The sequence below is a fragment of the Astatotilapia calliptera genome, chromosome 20, assembly GCF_900246225.1.
Source record: "Astatotilapia calliptera chromosome 20, fAstCal1.2, whole genome shotgun sequence".
Lineage (NCBI taxonomy): Eukaryota > Metazoa > Chordata > Actinopteri > Cichliformes > Cichlidae > Astatotilapia > Astatotilapia calliptera.
In genome coordinates this window covers 22,306,788-22,330,447 of record NC_039321.1, presented here as the reverse complement: position 1 = coordinate 22,330,447, position 23,660 = coordinate 22,306,788, and the positions used below count along the sequence as shown (strand labels likewise).

At 42.5% G+C, this 23,660-nt stretch overlaps 1 protein-coding gene across 2 annotated transcripts in view; it reads left to right on the top strand.

Moving 5' to 3' along the window:
• mtcl2 (microtubule crosslinking factor 2) overlaps positions 1 to 21,821 on the top strand; it is an 87,170-nt gene extending 65,349 nt beyond the window's left edge. The window contains exons 9-24 of one of the 2 annotated variants that reach the window (XM_026155102.1): positions 895 to 1,195; positions 1,507 to 1,728; positions 3,966 to 4,100; positions 6,519 to 6,632; positions 6,784 to 7,014; positions 7,228 to 7,344; positions 7,425 to 7,592; positions 11,944 to 12,096; positions 12,785 to 12,901; positions 14,391 to 14,455; positions 14,577 to 14,739; positions 14,889 to 15,485; positions 15,606 to 15,873; positions 16,331 to 16,549; positions 19,095 to 19,525; positions 19,797 to 21,821. In XM_026155102.1, the coding sequence (XP_026010887.1) occupies positions 895 to 1,195; positions 1,507 to 1,728; positions 3,966 to 4,100; positions 6,519 to 6,632; positions 6,784 to 7,014; positions 7,228 to 7,344; positions 7,425 to 7,592; positions 11,944 to 12,096; positions 12,785 to 12,901; positions 14,391 to 14,455; positions 14,577 to 14,739; positions 14,889 to 15,485; positions 15,606 to 15,873; positions 16,331 to 16,549; positions 19,095 to 19,525; positions 19,797 to 19,931 (3,436 nt within the window). In that variant the 3' untranslated portion in view covers positions 19,932 to 21,821. Of the gene's footprint in view, positions 1 to 894; positions 1,196 to 1,506; positions 1,729 to 3,962; positions 4,101 to 6,518; positions 6,633 to 6,783; positions 7,015 to 7,227; positions 7,345 to 7,424; positions 7,593 to 11,943; positions 12,097 to 12,784; positions 12,902 to 14,390; positions 14,456 to 14,576; positions 14,740 to 14,888; positions 15,486 to 15,605; positions 15,874 to 16,330; positions 16,550 to 19,094; positions 19,526 to 19,796 lie in introns of both variants that reach the window. The other variant, XM_026155101.1, reaches the window with a different exon arrangement.
• Positions 21,822 to 23,660: the final 1,839 nt, after the last annotated feature.

Genomic DNA, 23,660 nt, shown 5'->3' with positions numbered 1-23,660 from the left:
GGAAACGATCACAGGAGCAGCCATGTTGTTCAAGTAGAACTGGTGCATTAACTAAAAAATGTAAACGAAGAAAGTCTCACGCCTTCAATTATAAGAAACATGTTGTGACGTTGTTAAGGTAACATCATTGCAATATGTCTCAAAATGCTCTATTAATACTATTTGCAGGCTCATGAACTCACACACTGCGGCACTGCTGCTGCACACACAGGCGACGTCATTCAAACCTGTGAGGGTTTCGTGTTTTGGGCGTTGGGTGAACATTAGAACTGGACTTAAGAGACTTTATGAGCCGGTGCTGCACAATGTTTTGAGTTAAATGGTAGCTCATCTGAGCATGTGAAAAAGAATGTTTTTCATATGAGTACATAGAGTCCAGTGAAAAACTGTATAAGCTGCTATCATTCAGCAGCTTATACAACAGCTTTAATAGGAGTAACTTGAAGTCATCATTTTCTGTATGACTTCCTCAGTCTCTCATATCATTGTGGAGAAATTCTGACCCACTCTTCTTTATGATGTTGCTTCGGTTCATTGGGGTTTGCAGGCTTATTGCGCAGCTCTCCTAAGCTTTTTAATCAGGTTCACGTCCGTCTCTACTTTGATTGGACCATTGCAACACTTTAATTTGCTGCTGTTTTGGGGATTCCTGTCTGGTTGCATGAGTCGGTTTGGGCTGGGCTTTAGCTGACAGACAGACGGCTTCACATTAAGGCCCAACAGCCAAATCAAAACAGTGTTAATAAAGGAATCAGAACAATATTACAGGGATTGAAAGGGAAGCATTTATCCTGTAGGGAACATCAATATGTGTTGAAATATTTTGCAAAAAGTGCAAAATATATACACCACATATCAGCTATTAATACTAAAATCTTTTTGTTTTTCCATCAGTCCACCGCAGCGCAAGGAGCCGGTAGGGGGTGAGAATGACGCCCTTGAGATTAAGGAACAGAAAAAGAAGATTGAGGACAATGCTGACGCCACAACATCGCTGCCTGTGTGCCTGGGGCAGAAGGACCATGATGCCTTGCTAGCCATGAGGGACCAGGCTCGCTTGGTTTCTACAGCTATACAGCTCCTGACCTCCCCCGAGTCTAACTGCCTCTCTTCATCCCCATCCATCTTTCACAAGGTCTGCAACAGTGAGGCAGCAGAGCCGTGTGATCTGGAGAAACCGCAGCCTCACAGCCAGGTACGTGTCCTCTGTTTTGTCTCTTGTTGTTCTTCAGATTAAAAGACGCAGCTTCTCAGTAAGTTCATGAGCATTTTAAATAGTGGCAAAGTGGAGCTTTTTGCATTTCTTTGATTCAGGGTTACTGCAAGAGTGTGAAACACTAGCCTAGGAGACAAATGTCTGCTTCATTCTCTCTGGAATTTTTTTGCTACTGGTCGTGCAGCCACCTGCAGATTAAGCCCTGCAGCTCATCGTTTATCAACTCTAGCCTGTCCCTCACACAGCCAGTAATGACTGTAGGATAAGTTCAGTTATTTCTGCGTCCTCAGATCTCAGGGCTGTCTGATCTGGCCGACCATCCTCTCGTTGGTGCTCTGACCAGCAGGCTTCAGGCCCTGCACAGCCAGCTTCAGTCCTTTGTGGAGAAAGTAGACAGCCTGGGTAGGACCCCAGCGGGTGGCAGGGACCTTGAGTTGGAAGGGGAGTCGCCTTGCACCTCCACCTCCTGCTCTGGAGACGGCCAGGATCCACAGAACAGGGTGGAGGAGAAGGTAAAAGAAAAGGAACACTCCCCTTTTCTCACTAATCATCACGCTTTTCTTTTATTCCGTATGTTTTTGTTTTTTCAAGCTTTTCTGTCATTTTTCTGTTCTAGTTTATTTCTCTGTTCTTTCAGTGCCTACTGTTAGTTTGGCTGACCAGCACTCCCAGTTCCATTTCAACATGCTGCTTTAGTTTCTCCTCACGGTGAAGAATGAGCTTTACACGGCACGCTCAAATCATCCCAAACGTTAAAATAAAATTTCATGTCTTTCTCTCTTATCATTTTAAATTAACTTCAGTAATTCAAGCCCTACAGATAAGGGGAAAAACAAAGATGTCTTGACTTTGATGCAATCAGATTTGAGCTGCCAGTGTAAGCCTCTCCACGTGATGTTATCCGTGTCCTCTGCATGCCGTTGAGTTGTCTCCTAACCTGTATTTAGCTGCTGCTTTAGGCCTCAAATGGAGCCTGTTTGATGCATGCATATAGTGACATTATTAAGCTTATATAAAGTTCTGTTTAATCAATATATACCAAATACACAGAGAGAAGCCAGAAGCTGACTATAGAATAATCATCTCTTAACAGAAAATTTAAAAAAAAAACCAAAAATAGAATAATTGTGTGTGTTCTGTGTGTTTTAGTTGCTCTTCAGTTTATGACTTTATTTATATTAGTTTCTATTTACTGCACAGCGATCCATTTTTGTCACAAACACAAAATGCGGAGAACGAAAAACTCTGTGCTATTGAAATGATTAGGGACGATGTGAGAATCCAGGTTGTCCAAACTGATTTGTCGAAAGCAGCAGAAAGCCAAAGTGAAGCCGCTCTAAGAAGATTTCCAATCATGCTTCATTTGAAACGCTCCACTCGGAAGTTCTTGGCGCACAGTCAATTGTCACACACTGAGGATTTACTCTCAGCACCAAATGTATTTTCAACTATCAGATGGCCCATAAAAAGTCCAATATGGGATCCACGATTCTTTTAAAAAGTGCACTGGAATCAGTCGAGGCTATGGCTTTACTCGGCTGACTTGTCCTAATGTGATGAGTCGTTTTTATTTTCCCGCCATCAACTGTTGGGAATACATTTTAAAATTACATAAAATCTGATGAGACTCAAACAGTAATGTTGGGGTGGGAGGGTGGGTCAGGGGTAAATTCTACCACTGCATTACCATTTTTTCCCCCATTTGTTTAAAATTCAAGTCTTTCGTAACTTATTAGCAGACAAAATATGGAGACCTCTGGAATGTTTTGTTGTGCCTTCATGGAGAGAAATTTGTATCGACTCTGATCTGATCGAGGTGTTGCTTGGAAGCCACTGTGATGAAATTCTACGTAGTTTTAAGTGAAACTAGTAAAATGCAATGTTTAGACTCCATTAGAGGCCAATTCTGAGTTCCAACCCCCCTCCGATCTCCCTTTTCCTCCCTCTCTCCCCTCTTTCTCTCTGCACGGGCACCATATCCGATCGATTTCTGCACTTGACCTCACCCTTCCCCACCTTTCCTCAAACCTTCTTTTTGCCACTGCTCCACACATCCTCACATAACTTCCTCACCCGTCCTCTTCCTCGCACCCCTCACATCCCTTTCTTCCAACTCCTTTCACATCTTGCATCAAAACCCGTTTTTCCTCCTCCTCACCTTGTTGCCCCTCCGCTCTGACCTTTCATCCTAACTGCCTTACTCCTTCTCTTCTCCTCCCATTCGTCTTTTTCTCCCCTCTCTCCTTCTCCGTTTCCTCCTCTCCCTCCCATTGCTGTTTTTACCCCCGTCTCTCCATCCTTCATGCTCTTCTGCGTCCCGTTACCTTCCCTCTGTCGTGCCCCCTCAGCCGTTCATTCTACCCTCCATCCTCCTCTTCTTTCTCTTCTCCACTCTTTCCTTCTCTTCTCTGACCAAGCTCTTTTTCCTCTACATCCTCTTCTTTGTCTTGTGAGGCCCATAAGTCATTATTTGTTCTGTTTTTTTGTTTAGTTTTTATGTAATATTGTCACATTGATAGGAGCCATTTTGGTTGTATTGTTTTTTCTTATTGTTGTATTTGTTTGTCCTGCTTTCTGTCATTTCCTCTGTTTTGCTTGTTTTTGTTTGTTTGTTTGTTTGGGTTTTTTTACTCCACAATTCCTCCTCCCCCATCTCTCCCTCTCTCTCTCTCCCTCTCTCTCTCCTCTATGATTCTTTTCTGTTTGTTTTCTTTTTCTTCATTAACTTGCCCATGCATGCATGCAGCAGCCTGATTTTAGGGACCAGTTGGAGCCAGAAGCAAATGATGAAACCGAGGAGAACAGCCAATCAGACAGCAACGAGTTGCAAAATCAGGAAACCATCCAGCTGCAACATGAGGAGAAGGAGACAGATGGTGCAAAGGTGAGAGGCTCAAAAGCACAATCCGTGACATTGTGACATGCACAAAGATGCGCAGGAGGCCTGAAATTTCAGAGCTGGTCCATCTCGCGGCTGACAGCTAACACAGTTACTTAGAGCCTGGAACCAGTGCTTTAATATCAGATTTCTTACTCTCTTTTAACACTGAGTATTAATATTTATTTATCACTGAATATGTTTGTTATGTGATTGGATTTTCCACATGCGTGGGTGTACGAGGACACACTGTAGCCTGAGGTTACTGGTGCCTTACATTTGTAGCAACCTCACGCTAACAACACAGTGTTGTAAACAAACAGTGACTTCACTGTCAGCCGGGGTACTGACAGGAAGACCTTTGTCTGGTTGACTTTTTGGTGGTGTGTTTCCGTGATAAGCAAGCCTGTGTGTGTTTGCCTCTTTATCTAAGGGGGGGACTAAAATAGAATGACGGAAAAATATTGAATGCCAAATAGTAAAAATAGAGTAGAGCAGTGACAAAGCATGGGGAGAAGCCAGCATTCAGCAGAAACATGCAGTACAGTGCAAAAGTCTCGAGCCACCCCCTCGTTTCTTGAGGTCTTTTTTTGCTGCTTTCACAATAATAGTGTCTTATGGAGCGATTCATCCAAATGTAAACATTTTAGTTCAAACTGACATCAGTATCTATAAATGAGACAGAGAGATATTACAGTGACTGTCTACAGCCATCTGTAAAACACAGTAGGGGTGCTGTCATGGTTTGGTGCAGCATTTTAATCAGTGGTGTTGTCATAAGATTGTCAACACAGAAAAGTACCACCAGATTTTATCCGCCACGCAATATCATCTGGAAAGTGGCTGATTAGCAAAAGCTTCATTTTTCCACATGACAATGACTCCAAACACACTGAGAATGAAGTAAAAGTATATCAACAGGATACCTGATCATACAATAGACCTCAGTGTTATTGAAGCATGCAAGATCATTTTGACAGAGAACAAAAAGCAGCCAACATCCAAAGAAGAGCTTTAAGAACTTTACTTTCAGTAAATCGCTGCTCCCATTTCCAAATATAAAATATAAAACATGACCGATGGGTCAGGACTTTTGTACTGTACTGCATGCTGTACAATAATAAATGGCACTGTTTATATTGTACAGGCAGTGGAGCTGGGTTTGTTGTCTTTATACTAAGCTAAGCTAGCCAAAAATAGTTTCACTGTTTGTGCATAGCATAAAGATTAGACAGCTGGATGAAGCAGTAAGAATGGCTCTGACCAAAAAATATATTAAAAAAAATCACCTATTAGCATTCAGGAATTAGCCTTTTTTTCACCTGAATACTCTGACTTTTAACTCAGTTACATTTATATAGCGCCAGTTCACAACAAAAGTCACCTCAAGGCTGTTAATACTATGGGGGAAATACCCTACTGTATTAGAGAAAAAACCCCATCAATTAGATGATCTCCTATGAGCAAGCACTTGGCAACAGTGGGAAGATAGATTTACCGGTACCTGGTTTATTGCCATCACACATGAGGTCACACCGTCAGGGGACTTAAGTCAGTGACTTAAGGCACAGCTGCTGGTGATCAAGAATTGTAAAACCCTAATAACATGCTGCTTTTATATTATGGTTTTCAGCCGATTAAACAAGGCACATCATCCAGTTATTATGAGAGTGGAACTGATCCCACAAATAAAGAGAGGCTCTTAAAAGGCTAATAAATACTTGGAAAACTCTTTTTAGCATTGTATTCCAATTCAAATCACCATATTTAAAAGCATAAAAGTGTGATGAGTTATTGAAATTATTCCCAAACCTCGATACAAGATTTGCTCTGCTATTATCAGCCTCTGATGCTGTAGCGCATTTTCCGTGGGTAGCTGCCACCTTTTCAGAGTGAGTGAGTGAGTCAGTGTTGGAACAGAGTTTCTGAGTAGTTTTTCTAGCTGAAGGTGAAGGCCGGGTGGTGCCCCTGATGGAGGGTGATGGAGGGCGGAAGCTGAGCCCAGTGGAGGGTGAAACAGGACATTAAGGGTACAGAAGCAGGTCGATGGATCGCACTCACTCAGCAGCCAAATGAGGCATGGGGAGAGCATGAGATCAAGCCAGTGTGTGTGTGTGTGTAGGCTTACAGCAGCTCGCCACAGTTGATGTGTGATTTAAAGGCTGTTGTATCACAAACCTACCGTAAAATGGATTAGGATACTCACTCTTGGCTGTTTCTTACTTTTTTCCATTTGCTTTCTTGACCACTTACCTCCCATTACGGTGTCCGTTTATTTTATTCATCATCCTTCTCTTTGATTGCTTACTTTCATCTGTTATCCTACCAACATGTTTCCCTTTCAACTGCGATTGCCATTCCTTTGTTTGTTTTCCCCTGCCTCCTTTAACGCCTCCTCACTCTTCTGTCCCGTCTTCCATGCAGCTCAGCGATCTTCAGGTTCGGCTCTCAGAAGCGGAGGAGTCGGTTCGAGGAACTCAGGAGGATCTGAAAAAAGAGAGGCAGGGTCATAAAGAAATTGCTGTTAAACTCACACAGGTCAGTTTGCACCCTTGAATACAATTGATTGTCTCAGTGATCTGTTCTGACTGGATCTAAAGATTTAACAAATTATTTAGGTGTTTTAAGAGAATGAATAGGCATTTGGTGACTGCTTGGGCTACTGTGTGTTTACTGTTGTTTCTCTTAGCTCCAGGAGGAGCATCAGAAAGCCATGCTCCGACGAGACTTCCAGCTACAGAGTCTGGGTCTCCAGGCGCGGCTTCAGAAGAAGTTGTGGTGCCAGGAGAGGACTCTGCTGGTCCAGGAGTCGCAGCACCTCAAACAGGCCCTTTTACTGCTCAGCCTCAAACTACGCTGCTTCCTCAAACAGTGGAGGCTTGGCTGCAAGAAAGACACAGAGTGGAAGGACGTCCTGGAGGTACGAGGGAGTGGAAACTGCAATCTGTGGAAGCCGGTCCATAGTTCAGTTTGCCGTTGTTTTGAGCAGAAACATTTATTTATATGAAGCTTGTCTGTGTGTAATTCTACTTTTTCTTTAAAATGTCCACGCTTCAAGATTTAGCTTCAGGTTCCCTCTAAAATACTGGAATATGTGATCTCAGATGCTGCTGTTCTGTGATTGGTTCTTTAGATAAACAGCCTGAAAGATCTCTACCTGCTACTGGAAGAGGAGAACCTGCCGAGCCCTACCCACCAGACTGACAAGAGAGCTCCTGCAGACGAACAGCCACTCAGCCCGACTATAAAGGTCGGACAAGTGAAGCTCGTGCACACGCGCACACGCATGCTCGCACACGCTTACGTGGATTACTTGTGTTTCCCTTGCAGTCGAGCGCTGTGAGCAGCACTTTGGCAGACCTAAAGGTCGCGCTGCAGGACCTAAGCGGAGAGTTGCGACAAGAGAGACAAGGCTCACAGGAACTCACTCAACAGTTCGCAAAGGCCAAGGCATCATGGGAAGTGGAGAGGACCGAACTAAAGAGCCTCATAACACAGGTAAGGAGGAAGAAGTGCTGCTGCTGTAAAGAAGTTTCCAAACTGATCATTAGGACGCTAAACAAAAACGTGTTAATGAGGTCCAGTAATACAGAAAATGCATCGTAACGGTTCAGTTTTCCTGTCCTGTAAACAGCTGGTTTAATTTCTACTGCTTGGAGTGCAAATTAGACAGATGTTGGCGTTTAACAGTCATGAGCTATTCATGCTCAGACTGTTGAGTAGAGCGAAAAGAATACTGAGCAAGGAAAAAAGTAGTGCAAGTATTAGGTGTAGGTGAAATGCCCCCAGGTCAAAATGAACTACTTCTAAATCTGAGTGATTTCTGTCACAAGCATTTTGTATAACCATACTGTACACCAGCTGGGCCACGTGTTGCTTTGAAGTGTCCGATAGTCTTTTTTGACAAGTGGTTTTTAAAATTAATGGCATCCTAAGGGTTCAATTTCATCTTCTCCATCTGTCGCATGTTTTGTGTTTGTCCATTTGAGCTTTTTATCCCCCACCCCACCTCCCCCCTCCTGTGCCTTTCTGTCTTGTCTACAGGCAGTAAGTAATGGTTTTAATGTCTCCTCCCCCTTCTCCTCTCTCATTGTCTCTCCGTCTATCTCATAACAGCAGTCGAGGCGGTAATATTGTTAATTAACAGCCTCTGAGATAGAACGTTGGCTGTGTTACCGCCCAGTAATTGAGACGGAAAGAGAAGGAAGAGAGATAAATGAGAGGAGACGGAGAGGCCTCTTAATGTTAAGCAATTAAATGGTGAATGGTCCGTGCTTATATAGCGACTTTTAACCTTAGCTAGGTTCTACAAAGCACTTTACACACGGACACATCTGTCATGCTCTGGCCCACAGAGGACGATTACTATTATTTTGGTCCTGATCTAAGTTTGCAAAAACATATTTTCTATGTCCCGATGCATGTGGTAATTGCTACCCGGTTATAAGTTAAATTGTAAACGGTCATTAAATTACAAATACAGTTTGGAAATAAAGTCCATCACACGTGCAGTTTTCTGTTAGAACCTATAAAAGCACACGGTGATTTCAAAGGCATCTACAGAAAAGCACCAAACTCCACATTTGACCTGAAATGAGATTAAAATAATGCTTGATTTGGTCCCCGTTTGTAAAGAAACAAAAGAATCCAAACAAAGACCGATGGAGGCATCAATCATTGTCATGATGAGAGAGATTCAGGTCTTGCGCTGGTGTCCAAGTCCTCTGATTGGCAGCTGGAGATGAGAGCACTGTGACGTAGATGCAGGTTGCTTCCCAAGAACAAATTTACTGACACACGATTGCTGCCTTAATCAAAGATTGACTCCACCTGGCTGTGATTCATTACGGGTGAGGCAATTTATTGCATTGCCAAAGCATGCGCACACTTAAGAAACATTTATTGCATCTGAACATTTTCCACCTTATCACAAATGTTCTCAGAATGACAAACGAACATCTGTGCTACACATTTACACCCTTATTCCCCTTCCTGCCCTTTACAAACAAAGTATGTGTTACCCTGGCTGAGATGCCACAGCTGGAACCAATCTCTCCTCAGCCAGCAACACACACTGTAAAGTATGCCATCAATTTGGCTTGCATGTGTGTGAGTGTGAGTGTGTGTGCGCACATTCAGCACCTAGTCGACCACGTCATTGCCAAGGCTTCCTGGCAACACGTAGTGAATCCTCCAGCTGTTGCTTCATTGGACGAGTCAAGTCAATTTCAAACTCCGTCCTATCTGTCAAACAGCTTTACTGCGAATTAGCTTCGCCATTCAGCGTCAATACACAAACACTGTCAGCGAGGTAGAAAGCATATGCAGAACCCCGAAAGCATGCAGGACAACGCCGTCTCGTTTAGTTTTTTTCTTAATCACTCATCCGTAATGACTGACTGTAGGGCACGTTATGAACACCTGCGATCTCCGTGATGACAGAGTGCACAGCGGGAAGCACTGATCGCTCGTTCATCAAATCTGTTGAGTTCCCTTCGCTCTTGCCACTCAAAAGCAGGTGCAACTCATAAGTAAAAGACAAACTGTTTTTTGTTTTTTTTAAATAAGACATCCCCTTAGCTGATCTGTCTAAAACAAGTCAGTGTAGCTCCTCCTACTTTAAAGCCCCACCCCCAAGGCAGATTTATTTTTGCAGTCAGAGGGTTTGAATAGCACATGCTCACAGACATCACGTAGAGCCAAGAAAAGAAAAGAACTGTCTGAAATATAACTGAGAGCAGTCTGAAGCCTGAGCTTTTGGCTTTTAGGCATTACTTATTCTTATTACAGAATCTGACATCAGTATATGTAATTACGGCCATATTTATATGAGCTTAGAATTCGGTAGAAAAGCATAATAGGTACAAAGGTCTGGTTTGATTCAAGCAACAAGAGCTGTTTGGTGGAGAGGCTTCTTTGCTTTGTTTCCATGAGTGATGTCAAACAGTCCACAGAGACATCAGTTAGTTTAACAGCTGGTGGCTGGTATAGGATAAAGGTAATTATTAACAGATAACTTTGCTGTTTAGTAAATATGGAAATAGCACATATATACACAGTGAGGCCATTGTTGTATTTCTGAAAATATTTGCTTCTATGAGCAGTTACACATGTTCAGACTGAATATTAAATGGGAAAAAAAAATTGAATAAAACTGCTCAAAAGCCGCATGATGAATGTGTGAAATGTGAAGGTAAACAATCTTATACCCAAAACGATTCTTTACACATGATCTGAAGTATTTTGGGGGATTCTGGTTAATAAACCACGATGTAGTGATTTACACATTTGCCTACCAAGCAGAACATATGTGGTTTGATCCTGGGAGGAGGCACTGATCCCTCTGGGGCTGCATCTGGTCTAAAAAATAAATAAATGAAATCTTCTAAATCAAACATGCAGAGCTACCGGCTGTGCGGATCCCTTGTGAATAAAGGAGTGGCCGAGAGCAGCTCTCTCATTCTCTGATTATTAAACCAACTCTGCTGTTTCATTATTAAAGTTTTAGCTGAATAAATTGAATTTGCTAACTTGTGGGTAACGAGTCATGAACCAGATGGCTCTGATGCACCAGTAAATGCCAGTCATCCTGTGAAATAGCCTCCCCCTCACCGCCTCAGTAGTAAACCTCGTTAAGACGTGGGGCTCGTTAGGCCGTCTTCATCATTAACAAGAAATACTACTTTGCGTTGGAGACATGGAGTTGGGCTTAGCATGTGCGATGGCCTGACAGTTCCATTAGCACCATAAACGGATGAATCGAAGGAGGATTGATAGGTCCGGAGATGTGTGGGTGGGTGCGTTTTGTGTGTGCGCCTGTATGTCAAACTGATGGGACCGGCAGTGTGGTGAGCTATGAGGCTCAGACAGAGAAAAAGAAGAAGCAGGACTGCTCATAAAAATTTCAAGCTATCCCACCTACAGGCTCCGTGACAGAAGGCCAGATTTATGGAGAGTGAAAAAAGGGGTGGTAGAGCTCAAAATAGAGGGTGAGAAAGCTGTGGAGAGAGGGAGAAGAGGTGAGGCAGACGGGGAGTGGGGTGAGAAAGCTTTAGAGAGGAGGAGAGAATGAATAGCAGGGAGGAATTCTGACAGAAGCGATGGCAACGGGGAAATAGAGGTGGATGAAACATGGAGACACGCTGGAACTTCCCAATTGCAAATCTCAGTGTGGTCAAAATGAGTCACAGTTTGAATCTTGACAAAGACCATTAACTGCGTGTGTTACAAAGTTTGAACTCGGGGAAGCAGCAGACTATCGTCATTTTCAGTGTTTCCAGCTTACTAGAAACAGCTTCTTCTTGGTGAATCACTGACAGGATCATGGGTGCCCAGAGCTCACAGATGCATGTGGGGAGCAAAGGCTGGCCCATGTGGTCCCATCCAACAGATGAGCCACTGTAGCTCAAATCGCCAAAAAAGAGGTTTTGATAGAAAGCTGTCAAAATACACAGTGCATCACAGTTAGTTGTTTATGGGTCTGCATGACCACAGGCCAGTCAAGGTGCCCATACTGACCTCTTTTTACTGCCGAAAGCACCAACAATGGGCGGAACCGGACCACGGCACAATGGAATAAGGTGATCTGGTCTGATCAAGCAAATTTTCTTTTACATCAGATAGCTGCTTTGCCATGCTTGCCTGGTGAACATCTGGCACCATGATGCACTATGGGAAGAAGGCAAGCTATCAGAAAATCCCAGCGTAGTCGGGATGGAGTGTTGAACGGATCTGGAGTGTATTGTTACTGAGAAAAGGAGTAGTCACCATTGCCATTTTATTATTTCCCTGAACTTTGAGGAAAATCAGTATATTTTGGTGCTTACTATGTCTCCCTCTGACTTTCCAGCTCGAGACCAAAGCCAGCAAATCAGCAACAGCCATGTCCTCCACTGACGCACTGGACCCTCCAGACCTAAAGGTGGCACTGAAGAGGGAACGCGAAGAACATCAGCATCTGCTGGCTGAATCCTACGCAGCAGTGATGGACCTAACTAAACAGGTAATGCCTGAGAAAATTGTTGAGTGATGGTTAATTTTAAATAAAGGACTACAAGAAAAATATTGGATGTAACCTCAGCTATATGACTATGATTAGCCTCCTGACAGACTTCATCATTGGCTCTGATTCAGTCCCTGATTGCTTTGGCTTAACCACTCCTTTCACTTGTATCTCTTCCTTGCAGGGAGATTGAGAGATGCAGCCCTACGAAATGCAAACGTTCTTATTTAGATGAATAAATATGGATAATTATTAGTAGTGTTATTACATCATTTAATTTTCCATTTAATATTCCTTTTGTTTTCTTTCTAACTGGTGTACGGATCAGTGTTATTTGTTATTTCCTCTGAAATTTACTTAGTTGCTTTATTGCTTTATCTGCACAGTAATACACAAATGCACAGCACAGCTGCTGTGAGTGTGTGCATGTTAAATATAATCTATACAGCTACTTTCGTATGCAAAGTCGGTGACCAAGTTAGGTTGCAAAGTAAAAGGCAAATGGTAATGGTAAATGGACTGGTTCTTATATAGCACTTTTCTTCTCTGTCCGAGCACTCAAAGTGCTTTAAAGGCAAGATAATAATAATAGAAGGAGACTTTCACATAATTTCAACATCACATCCAGTTTGTTTCCTCATCCACCTCCTCTCGCCTTTCTCTTTTAACCTACCTGCGGACCAATCAGCTCCAGATCGGTGAGAGGAACTGGGGCAGAGAGAAGCTGGAGCTGCTGGAGAGATTCAGCCAGGAGAGAGCTCAGTGGGAGCAGCGACTGAGAGAGGCAACTGCGCAGCAGGGGAAGGTATGATGGGTGGGCTTGTGTTAGGGAGAAAAATGTCAAAGCTTATCTTGTGATGATAAAATCTAAAAGGACGAAGGTGCGTGTCAGAGATAAGGAGTACACTGATGAAGTATTGATTATTGGTTATTTGTTATTCCGACTTCTCAAAGAACTTCAGTTTTTCTTGCAAGCTTTGCAGCAGCTTAAATGTCTTGTCAGTTCTATTTTTGGTCTCAATGTTTTAAAAAGATGCCTTTCGGAAACTAAGTCGGCTCATTTATGCTGAGCAGGTCACGTTTACCACCGAGGCTTAAAGTTTAGATGACTACATTTGCCATCTTTGGGGTTGTTATTTTTATCTCAGACAAGTTTGGTTGATTCCGACTTTAACCACACAGCTGGTAATGTCATGATGTGAGTAAGGAGAACCCTCACTTGTGTGACTGCCTTGCTGTGGTTGAGCTGAGCTCACCGGGAAAACATAGTCAGTCATATCTGCTGATTATACACCAGCGCAGTGACTGCCAAGCTCCTGCAGCATGTCTGGGAAAGGATGATGAGGGATTGCATCAGTGGTCATTAAAGGTCTTTTCTTCAAACACACAGGCAGAAATTAAAATCCAGACACACAGACAGGAGCCTGTCATCTGTGTTTAGTTTTTTTTGTTTTGCTTTTTTGTTTTTTAGATGTTTAAACTGGTGTGTGCACTCTTTCTTGCTCTCTTTGCTTTCTAACATCCTGGTATTAATTCCTCCTCTACAGCGAGTGATCCTATTTTATTTGAAACATGGCGTTTTGGAAAGGACACAACTTGTCTTTTTGTTTTATTCACTCTGCTCCCTGCCTTTGTCTAAATCTCCTCAGTGTGTGTGCACATTTGTGTGTCTGTGTCGCACTCTGTCAAACGCAGACCTCACATGCTTGTGTTACAGTGTCAGAGCTTTCACAGATTTCTGACATTTGGTTTCAGTGCCCCCTTTAGGCCAGTTTCTGTAACGATTACTAGGATTCTTTTTAACATTACATGATAATTAAGTCCTCTTAGAATCACATATTCTATATATTTAGAAATATATTTTGTTTTCCCTGCCTTGCAGCTGAAAGTGAAAATCCACCGGTACATCTGTACAACACATCACCTGCAGAAGTCCTTTTTTCCTTCCTCCCACTGTCTCTCATTTTTATCTTACCCATGGTGTATTAGCTCCTGAGTGTGAGATCACTCCTCAAGTGTAAAACACACTGACTCAGCATTACCTTCTGTGTGTGTGTATGTGTGTTTGGATACACTTTGCCACAGACATATTATACCAGACAAGGTCTCCGCTTTCTCCTGTCAGAATAACCTATTGATGTCTTTTGGGGTGTGAAAAAAAACTATAAATAAAGAATGTTACAGGAATAATTTGTGTAGATGATGCAGGTTATTTAAATGCTAATAAGCTCTTAAAAAAGCAGATCCAGCGAGTTCCTTTTCACTGACAGCCTGGATCTCTTTTCTTCTTAAAGTCAAAGCCACCGAGCGGTGAATCGTCTCCGGACTCAGTCGTTGCTAACGGAACAGGGTCACCAAGGTAACAATAATAGATCAATTTCAGCTAGATCATCAATTTTAGCCCGTTACTCTAGTAATTTTAAAAAATTATATCAGTTTGTTGTCTTGATAGCTAAACATAAGTTCTCTTTTCTCATCAGCTCATTGGTGAAAAGGATCAAGTCCACGTTAGAGCTGGAGTGCTCGGAGGTCAACGGAACAGCCAATCAGGGGGAGAAAATACAGCTTGCTGCCCCGCCTCTTTTCATTCCCTCTGATCTGGGCAACAACACCAGAAAAAATTGGACCTGCCTAACCAATGAGGTTAACAGCTTACTTATACAGAGCTACGGATCCATGCAGCTTATAGTATATTATTTACTATATTTACCTAATAATTAGCTGTATATATTGTAATGTTTTAGCCAAGTAAGTAGAAAGTTGTCTTATTATTCTCTTGTCTCTTGTTTCAGACCCCTAAGATCATTGACACCTGTAAAACATGGGATGGTCCCAGCGGCTCCTGCAGTCGAGTAGGATCACAGCTGGACTTGGAGCCTGTGCAGAGGAGCTACACTGCTCCAGACCGCACTGGCATCCGGATCTACTACAGCCCTCCCACCGTGAGACGCACTGATCACTGGAGAAGGAACCAGGAGGCCGAAGAGCCAGAGCACACTCAGAACGGGAGCTTCTTGCTGGAGGTGAATGGCTCAGATGCCGGCGTAGCTGCAGTGGAAACCCTGGACATTCAGCGTCAACCTGCATCCTCCTTTTCGTCCTCCTATGAGCAGTGGCTGAGCTCCCTGTCCAACCAGCACAAGGAGCTGTTGGAGAGCAGAAGCAGCTGTATTGCCAGATCGATGCCCAGCGTCATCAGTAACACTGTTAGCGGCTCGGCTAACAATGTGGTTGATGGGATGTCGCCCTCTTCTCCTTATCACACCCTGGAGATCGGAGAGATTTCAGCCAATTTAAGTGACGACATGAAGGAAATGACCAACTGTGTTCGACAGGCCATTCGCTCTTCATCTTTGGAGAGAAAATCTGGCAAGGAACCTGGGAGTCAGGTAATGCTTTTTATTAAGGTTCTCAGTTAGTTATTAAAAGGAAAACAAGTTTGTTTTTTGATTCCAATAGGGGTTCACTTTTTTGCTTGTTATCAATAAATATTTATTTTCTCCACACAGGCAGTCGCTGTGTCCACCAGGTCCACACAGACTGCAACCCAATACGTCAGCATTGGTCTTCAAACTGAGAACCTTCCCAGCAGCAGAGGCACCGGGTTACATTCCAAAGTCTGGTCTCCTCGTCCCTCTTCAGGAGCCACTTCCTCTTTGGCATCCGCAAGAACTCGGCAGATATCCACATCACTCGATAAAGTTCACAGCCGCATCGAGAGGCCGTGCTGCTCGCCCAAATACGGATCACCAAAACTACAACGCAGAGTGTCTTCTGGTAAATTTGTTTTATGATTATTAATGTCCATCCATCCATCTTCTTATCCGGGTCGCAGGGGCAGCAGCCCAGACCTCCCTCTAACTAGCCACCTCCTCCAGCTTGTCCAGGGGAACACCAAGGCGTTCCCAGGCCTGCCGAGAGATATAATCTCTACAGCGTGTCTTGGGTCTGCACTGGGTCCTCCTCCCAGTGGGACATGCCCGGAACACCTCACCCAAGAGGCGCCCAGGAGGCCCGAACCACCTCAACTGGCTCCTTTGGATGTGAAGGAGCAGCGGCTCTACTCTGAGCCCCTCCCGAATGGCCGAACTTCTCACCCTATCTCTAAGGGAGACGCCAGCCACCCTTCGGAGGAAGCCCATTTCCGCCGCTTGTATCCAGGATCTGATGATGATGATTATTTATGTATACTTTTCAAGTTTTGAGATGACTAACATTGTTGCCTTGTTTTTAGGCTCTACCTCCAGACTGAATGAGGCTTCCTCCTCCAGAGACCGCAGCCTATGGAGCCTCCAGCAGAGACCCATTGGTGGTGGTGGAGGCTCAGCCTGGGCTCGCTCCACCACCACCCGAGACAGCCCCGTCTTGAGCGGCCTCACTGATGGCCTCTCCAGCCTATTCAGTGTTGTGGAACACACTGGGAGCACAGAGTCCCTGTGGAGGGGTGACGTAGGTAAGCGCTTAACAAACCTACACATACTGTACATCAACTCTGTGATGGTCAGAAGTAGGGCTGAACGATTATGGAAAATAATCTAATTGCGATTTTTTTGCCCCAATATTGCGATTGCGATGCGATATGCGATTATTTTTTAAGGTCTTTGTCTTCTGTATTATTAAACAAAGACAAGCAATACATCATATAGTATGGCCAATACTATATTACATTAATTTTAAACTGTTCTTTCCTGGAAGACAGACCTCTGTTATGATAACATGAGGTGATGCATGAATTGATGACTGACATTTTTATTTAACTTCTTCAGTCACAACAGTATATTTGAACATACACAATAGTTTATTTTTAGCTTACAAACATCTGAGCATAAAGTGCTGACAAGGAACCCTGATGTAAACATTAAAATGAAAGTCAGTACAATGTGCAGATTGCAGAAATATACATAAAAAAAATCAGTGGCTTTACCACACTCAGTTTTTCGACATCTGTGAACTACTAGACAGTCATTCAATTAAAAAATAATATTAAATAAATAAAACTAATAAATAAAAAATACACACATCTTACTGATCTCTGCAGTCAGTAACATTACACATAAAGTGCAAACATAATAGCAATTGTATAAACACACACACAAACACGCCTTTAAAATTTAAAGGCGTGAAATTGGACGGTCTAGCCTTCTGATTAGCGTCACCGCTGTCTCGGTGGAGTTTAATAAACTCGGCCGTCTGCTTCTTGCTATCTAAAATATAACCAGACACTGGCGTAAATTCTCGACTGTCTCATACTTCTGTTTAATAAGTTTTCTGTTTGACGTTTAGTCAGCTGTGTGAAAACCAAGGAGGAACCCACCCGGGGGATTAATAAAGTTTTATTTTATCTAATCTAATAACTTTAATCTCAGCCAAACCGATTTACTCACGAACAAACAAAACACTGAAAAAAGCCCAACAATAACATTTTTAGGTTGTCTAAGTGACTTATATATTACGTTTAACCCGAGCAGCGAAACTCCGCGGTGATCTGAAAATGATGTGCCGGGAGTTGTGCCGTTCTCGGCCGCATCAGTAACCCTCGAGCTCCCGGCTAGCTGTCGAGCTGGTGGGTAGCAGACGCCTCTGAAAACGTCGAAGCACTTTTGCAAATATGGGATATCTTGATAAACCGAGCAGATATTTGATGTTTACACAACTACTTTCTCGCCTGAAAATATTTTAAAAGTTTATTTTGTGACCCAGAAAGATTAGTATGAGTAATTTTAAAACTTAGTAGCGGCCGCCATTGTTGGAAACTGGAGTTTGGCTGGGCCGCGCTATGAATTCTGGGATATGGTAGTAATTTGGACAGCCTTCGGCGCGTCGCTGTGACGTAATCGGTCTACAAATGCGGCCTCAGGAGGATGCAGCCCATGAATTTGGACATGTCCAGAGTATAATCGCAGCCTTTGCGGTTAGAAAATTGCACTTGATCATGTCGCGATATTATCGCAAATGCGATATATCGTTCAGCCCTAGTCAGAAGTATTAAGTGCCAATAAAAACAGTCACTTTTAAAAAAATGACACAGGGTTATGTAGTCTTGTTAACTTTTAGTTTTACTGTAAAACCAAATTAATACAGTTTTGTGAACAGATTGAGATGTCAGAGAACCAGCTGGTTGCTAAGCTGCATCAAAAGATATTTTAATTCTTTCACAGTAGAAAAAGCACAAATGAGAAATAGTAAGAGTAAACTCTGCTAACATGAGTGCAGTTTTAAATTTTTTTACCTTTTTTTATTTTTTGCCTTTTTTTTCCTCGTCACTTGTTACATCATACATTATCTCAGGGAAATTTACACAGAAACACTTTACAATATAACAATAGAGAGAAATGCTCCAGTTGCCATTAAGCAAATACTTGGCAACAGTGGCAAAGAAAAACTCCCTTTTAACAGGAAGAAGCTTCTCGCTCAAGGAGGGGAGCCATATATTTTGAAAGACTGATATTTTGAATCATAAGTACGTAACACTCAGTCCATAAAAACATCTGTTAAGTTAGAACTTAACTCCCTCAAAGCCTAGTTATTCAGAGAAGGCGTGTATTTGCTAACAGCAAACGTTTTAAAGAGCAGCTTCTTCTCAGAACTTTCCCAGCTAACATTTCCGCTGTACGGAAAGTCCCAAACCGAGCTGCTTCCCTTGTAGGTCTCCTTCTTATCTAAAGTGAGCACATGAGCATACTGTAGCTTGTTAAAAAGTAACTCAGCAAACATCCACTGCAGGAAAGAGGCAAGATAGACAATAGTCACCTGTACCAGTAACAATATGCAAGGAAGGAAAACCTCAAGTGTAAAACATGAACCTTCTATGTCTAGGAAGAGATGTTAACGTTTGTATAAATGTATTACTAGAAAGGAAAAGGAGTGCACAAACTTTTGTTGTGAGTAGTAATTCCTGCTCATCACATCTTGAAAATGTTTTTAATATCAAGCACGCTTCTAGCTATCAGCTGATCCTGTTTAGTGCCATACCCATTGTTGATCTCACTTTGCGTCAGGACCAAGCCAGACTGCTAGCCCAGCTCGGCACCTTCCTGCCGCAGGAAAACCCTCGGGGGTGGCGGTGTGTGGATCAGACCCCAGTTCTCAGCGGTACGGTGGCGTGGTCCAGGAATTCTTCAGGAATGTCTGCAGCAGCCGTAGCCCTGGAGGAGCCCCCCTGTCTGGGGAAAGCGCCCAAAGAGAATCTCTCGGCAACCTTGGAAGTTTGGGTGTCTTCAGCAGCGTTGATGAGCCCAAGCCAGAGTGCGTGTCAATGGCTGTTGGGGGACTTGGCACGCTGGCTGGGTTGGGTGGAGGCAACGACAGCGTGACCAGAATCGTTAATAAGAGGTTTATGAGACAGACAGCTGGGGAGGAGATGATCAGCATCATGGGAGGAGGCAAGGAAACCGTGAGCAACGCCGTTGCTACTGGATCAGGGACAGAGGTGAGGTTCATGTAGGATACCTTGGTGTTGCTTGTTTTAGACCAATAATAAAAGCTCAAAGTTTCAATGCTGTTTTTTTCTTCTTCGTTTAATTTCCAAACCCCAATATTTTTTTCGGAAACATGCAATCGACACAAGGCTAAATTGGCCTCGGTACAGTTTTAACACTTTAGCTTAATTAAAAACTGTACACAGCATGCAACAGGAAAAACATTCATACCGCCATGTTTGGAGAAATAACACTTCCATTTCCAATCTTTCCATTTCCCAGGATGCACCCTGCGACTGCGCTGCCCAGTCTGCCTGCTTTGCCAGACCATCAAGAGCATCCACTCGTCACTGCAAGCACCGTCCACAAGAGTCTTTGCCTACAACAGAGGAGAAGGCAGACACCAACAACGAGTGACAACACTACTGCCGCACGCATACGTACAGAAAGCAAACAACGATTCTTCACAGACGCTACTGCCATGAAAACACTCACTGTTGTCACATCACACACCCCTAAAACCTGCCATGTAGGCACACTGCCAAACGTAACACACACACTGATAGCACACTGCATAGACTGCTGAAAAAAACCTACTGCCACATGCGCATAAAAGAAATCACACAAACACACCGAGCAATGCATCAGTTGTCTTGGACTGTACCATTCTAATGCCAAGGACAGGGGGACTAAAACTCCTAATCAGATCTAAACAATACAAGCTACCAGCAGAGCAGAAAAGACACATGCTTTCATACATAACAGAACTAACAATGACCTAAAGAGACGCTACAAAATAAAACAAAGATGTCAGGACTGGAGCTACTAAACACCCCATCAGATTTGCACAATGACAGGTACTACAACAGAATGGAAGATCCAACTTGATGACATCAACCTGCCACCTTGCTGTTGAGCAAGCAGCCAGCCATTAAGATATAAAAACAATCAAGGTTAAGAAAATATGGAATGAAAGTGCGGATGTTTCTGTAGGAGACATACAACCATAGACAAGATATTCTTCACAGAGATATTCTGCATAACTCTGAAACCATCAGTCTCCGAGATGCAATCTGGTTAAGAGCTGTGATTTCTCCAGAGATGGTACCTGCAGAGACAGTTACTCACCGAACCTTGTCATAAACACATGAAATTATCCCGCTTAGATTGATTAGCACGGTAACATTCCACCAAGTGTCTCCAACATGGATCTAAAAAAATTCTGCATCTGTTTTAAGTCGAGGACTCGTTTACAGCGTTTCCTTCCTAAAGGAAGAACTTAAAGACTGTTAGGCTGCATATCTCAGCATGACTGCACTTATTGCTAGAAACTTCTTGCTATAAGTGATCTCAGAGACGACCTCCTACTATTTTTTGTTTCTTAGCAAACCTAAGCAACAAAAATACTCTTAGGCTTGGTTTCCAAAAGAACTTTGGCCACAAATACGAAGAGATTTTCTGGCATTGTAGCCATAATTTAAACCTCATAGATTAGCGTAGGTTATTCTCCACAGTCCAGTTGGGAAATTATCATTTGGTTTGACTCTTTTTCCGCAGGCAAAAAAAGTGCCTGTTTGTTATTATCGAGATCTACCTTCGCTGATGTCAAGATTCCTCCTTTAACCTTTCAGTGATGGTGTGATGAAGACATGGTGTCCAGTCGCACAGCACACTTTCCCAACACATTTCAGTTGGTTACACTAACTGGGGACCATTCCAAAGTCTAAGAGCATGGCATCAGATAGAAATGCACCAATTACAATTGACCTTTTTACACCTATATTCAGAGCTAATAGGCCACAGACGGAGGCAAAACCATCACATTAAATGCATTCCATTTTCCTAGCAAAGCAAATCCAATCCATCCATATACTAACTGCTGGGTTTTGGAAGGAACCTTTCGATAAATCTTTAAAAACGTGATATTGAAGCAGCTTCAACAACAGACTAAAGAATCAGTGAAACAGTGTAGCTGAGCTCAAACTGCTCACTGTCTTTTCTGCATTCCGTTTTTTTATTTGAGGTCATGCTAGATGTGTGTGGCTGTCATGTTTTCTGGTTTATTAGTTCATAAATCCCTTTCTGGTGAAGGGCAGATGTTTTAAAGCACCCTTAACCTCCTTTGCTCTCTGACACACGCCTGCATTGCATTGTAAGGCTGCACTGGTGACGCAGTGTAGAAACCCATACACGTTTTTTAAAAATGTAGCATAAATGCAGTTTTGTAAACAACAAACTCTCAGCAGCACTGACATTTTTTACTCATCATGAAATAATTTCAAAGATTTGTTTTATTTATTTAGTATTAGATTTTTTAAATTTAAAGATATATTATTAATTTATACATATATCACCTTTTCCCCCCTAACTGACAGTTACAACAATATAAAATATATTTCTGAAGGATATATTCGCATCCTTCATTCGCAACAGAAATATTAAGGAGTGATACTTTTTAGTGGATTGAACATTAGAAAATAATGTAATTTAATCATAAACATATTTGGCAGGGTTTTGAATAACATTTTGTTTTTTTGGCTTTTATCTCTGTTTTTATTTTTTGCCATGTCTTTCTTTTTTCAATCAATAAACAGATATTCAAAGTGCCTGTCAGATCACTTATTAATAGTCAGCTCACACCAAAACTGGACTCTGTTAAAGAAAACTGCAAACCCAGCAGGCCTTTTTTAAATGAATAGGGTTGTTTTTATGCATGTAATTACAATGCATAAAGTACTTAAACAGATGTAAGAGCAGAACTTTTATATCAAGGGTTATCTGCACTGTATGGAGAGTAAATTATTTTTGTTTAGTTATGTTTATTTTTATGGACATTTTACTGAAATTTTGCCGGTTTCTAGTCTTTCTGTCATGGTGCTACTCAGTTTAAAGTCTGCTCTGGACTTGCTGCCCTTTGACAAGGCAGTCCACTCAGTTTTCTATCCATCTATTCTAACGCGTCTCTTTCACTTCGTGTTTGAGCAGTAGACCAGCGTTTCTCGGCTTCTAATGACTCAGCAGTTTAAAATAGGGCATTACACAAACAGTGCGTGTATTTAAATAACACACCGAAGAAAACCCACAGTCTAAATGTTGCTGTCTCCTCTCCAACCCTCACAACTGGTACAAACCCAACTGCATGAAAGCAGGCGCTGCTTCAAAAGCTACGGACCCAATTACCACAAGGCTAGACTGATTTTTTTTTTTCCTTTTTAACCACAGCATTACACAACATGCAGTCCTACCCAAGCAGTCTGATTGGATAAACCACCGAAAATGAATAACCCCGTGCATCCAAGTGGACTGAAAAGTCAAGCCTTTTCGACATTCCGTGACATTTCCGTAATTTAAGGCTTTGCAGGAAGGATGCACTGATAGTGGAAATGTGTGCCAACAGCAATTTTTAGCATAAACGTCTGGCCAACTGCCGATGCTGACTTTTCATTATAAAAGAATAACTGAACTGCTGTAGACCTACTCTCCCTCACGCTGTCATTTTACGTCTATGAAGCACATACAGGAAATGAACTGAATCCTAAAACATATTCTTAATAAGAGAAAAGCAAAAGAAAGGGAGCAAGACCTAAAAAGGAAAGATACTGGTGCTGTTGATCAGAAACATGACCAAGAATGATAAATAAATACTGGAAAGACTTGTGACATATTAAATAGATACCACAGGCTCCGAATGGCAAGAAAGTGAGGTTCGTGCAACTATCTATAGAAGTCCTGTATTACATTTTTTTCCAGTCATGAGGTTAAATATGCTTAAAACTGGCTTTGACACATTTGTGACTAAGTTAGCAGTCAAGTGACTAGCTATTGTACCCGCTAACTACACTGATGACTGTGTAGACATATTAGTAATGATGAGCATTGATAAAACTGCTGCGCTTCTTTTCCATTCAGTGAGCTCCTCATACGAGAGGTCTGTGTATCCATTAAAAAGGCAGAAGCTCTTACACTGTGGAGAATCTAACAGGAGCAGACTATGTCGGAAATTAATCTCCGTGGCATGTCTGAAACGGCCACAAACCAGTGCTTAAGTCATCCCACAGTCTGCCCCACTAAACACTAGAATGAATAGGCTCAAACCACAAAGGAACTATTATCCTGCACTAATATGAGACTTTGCCACTATATCTT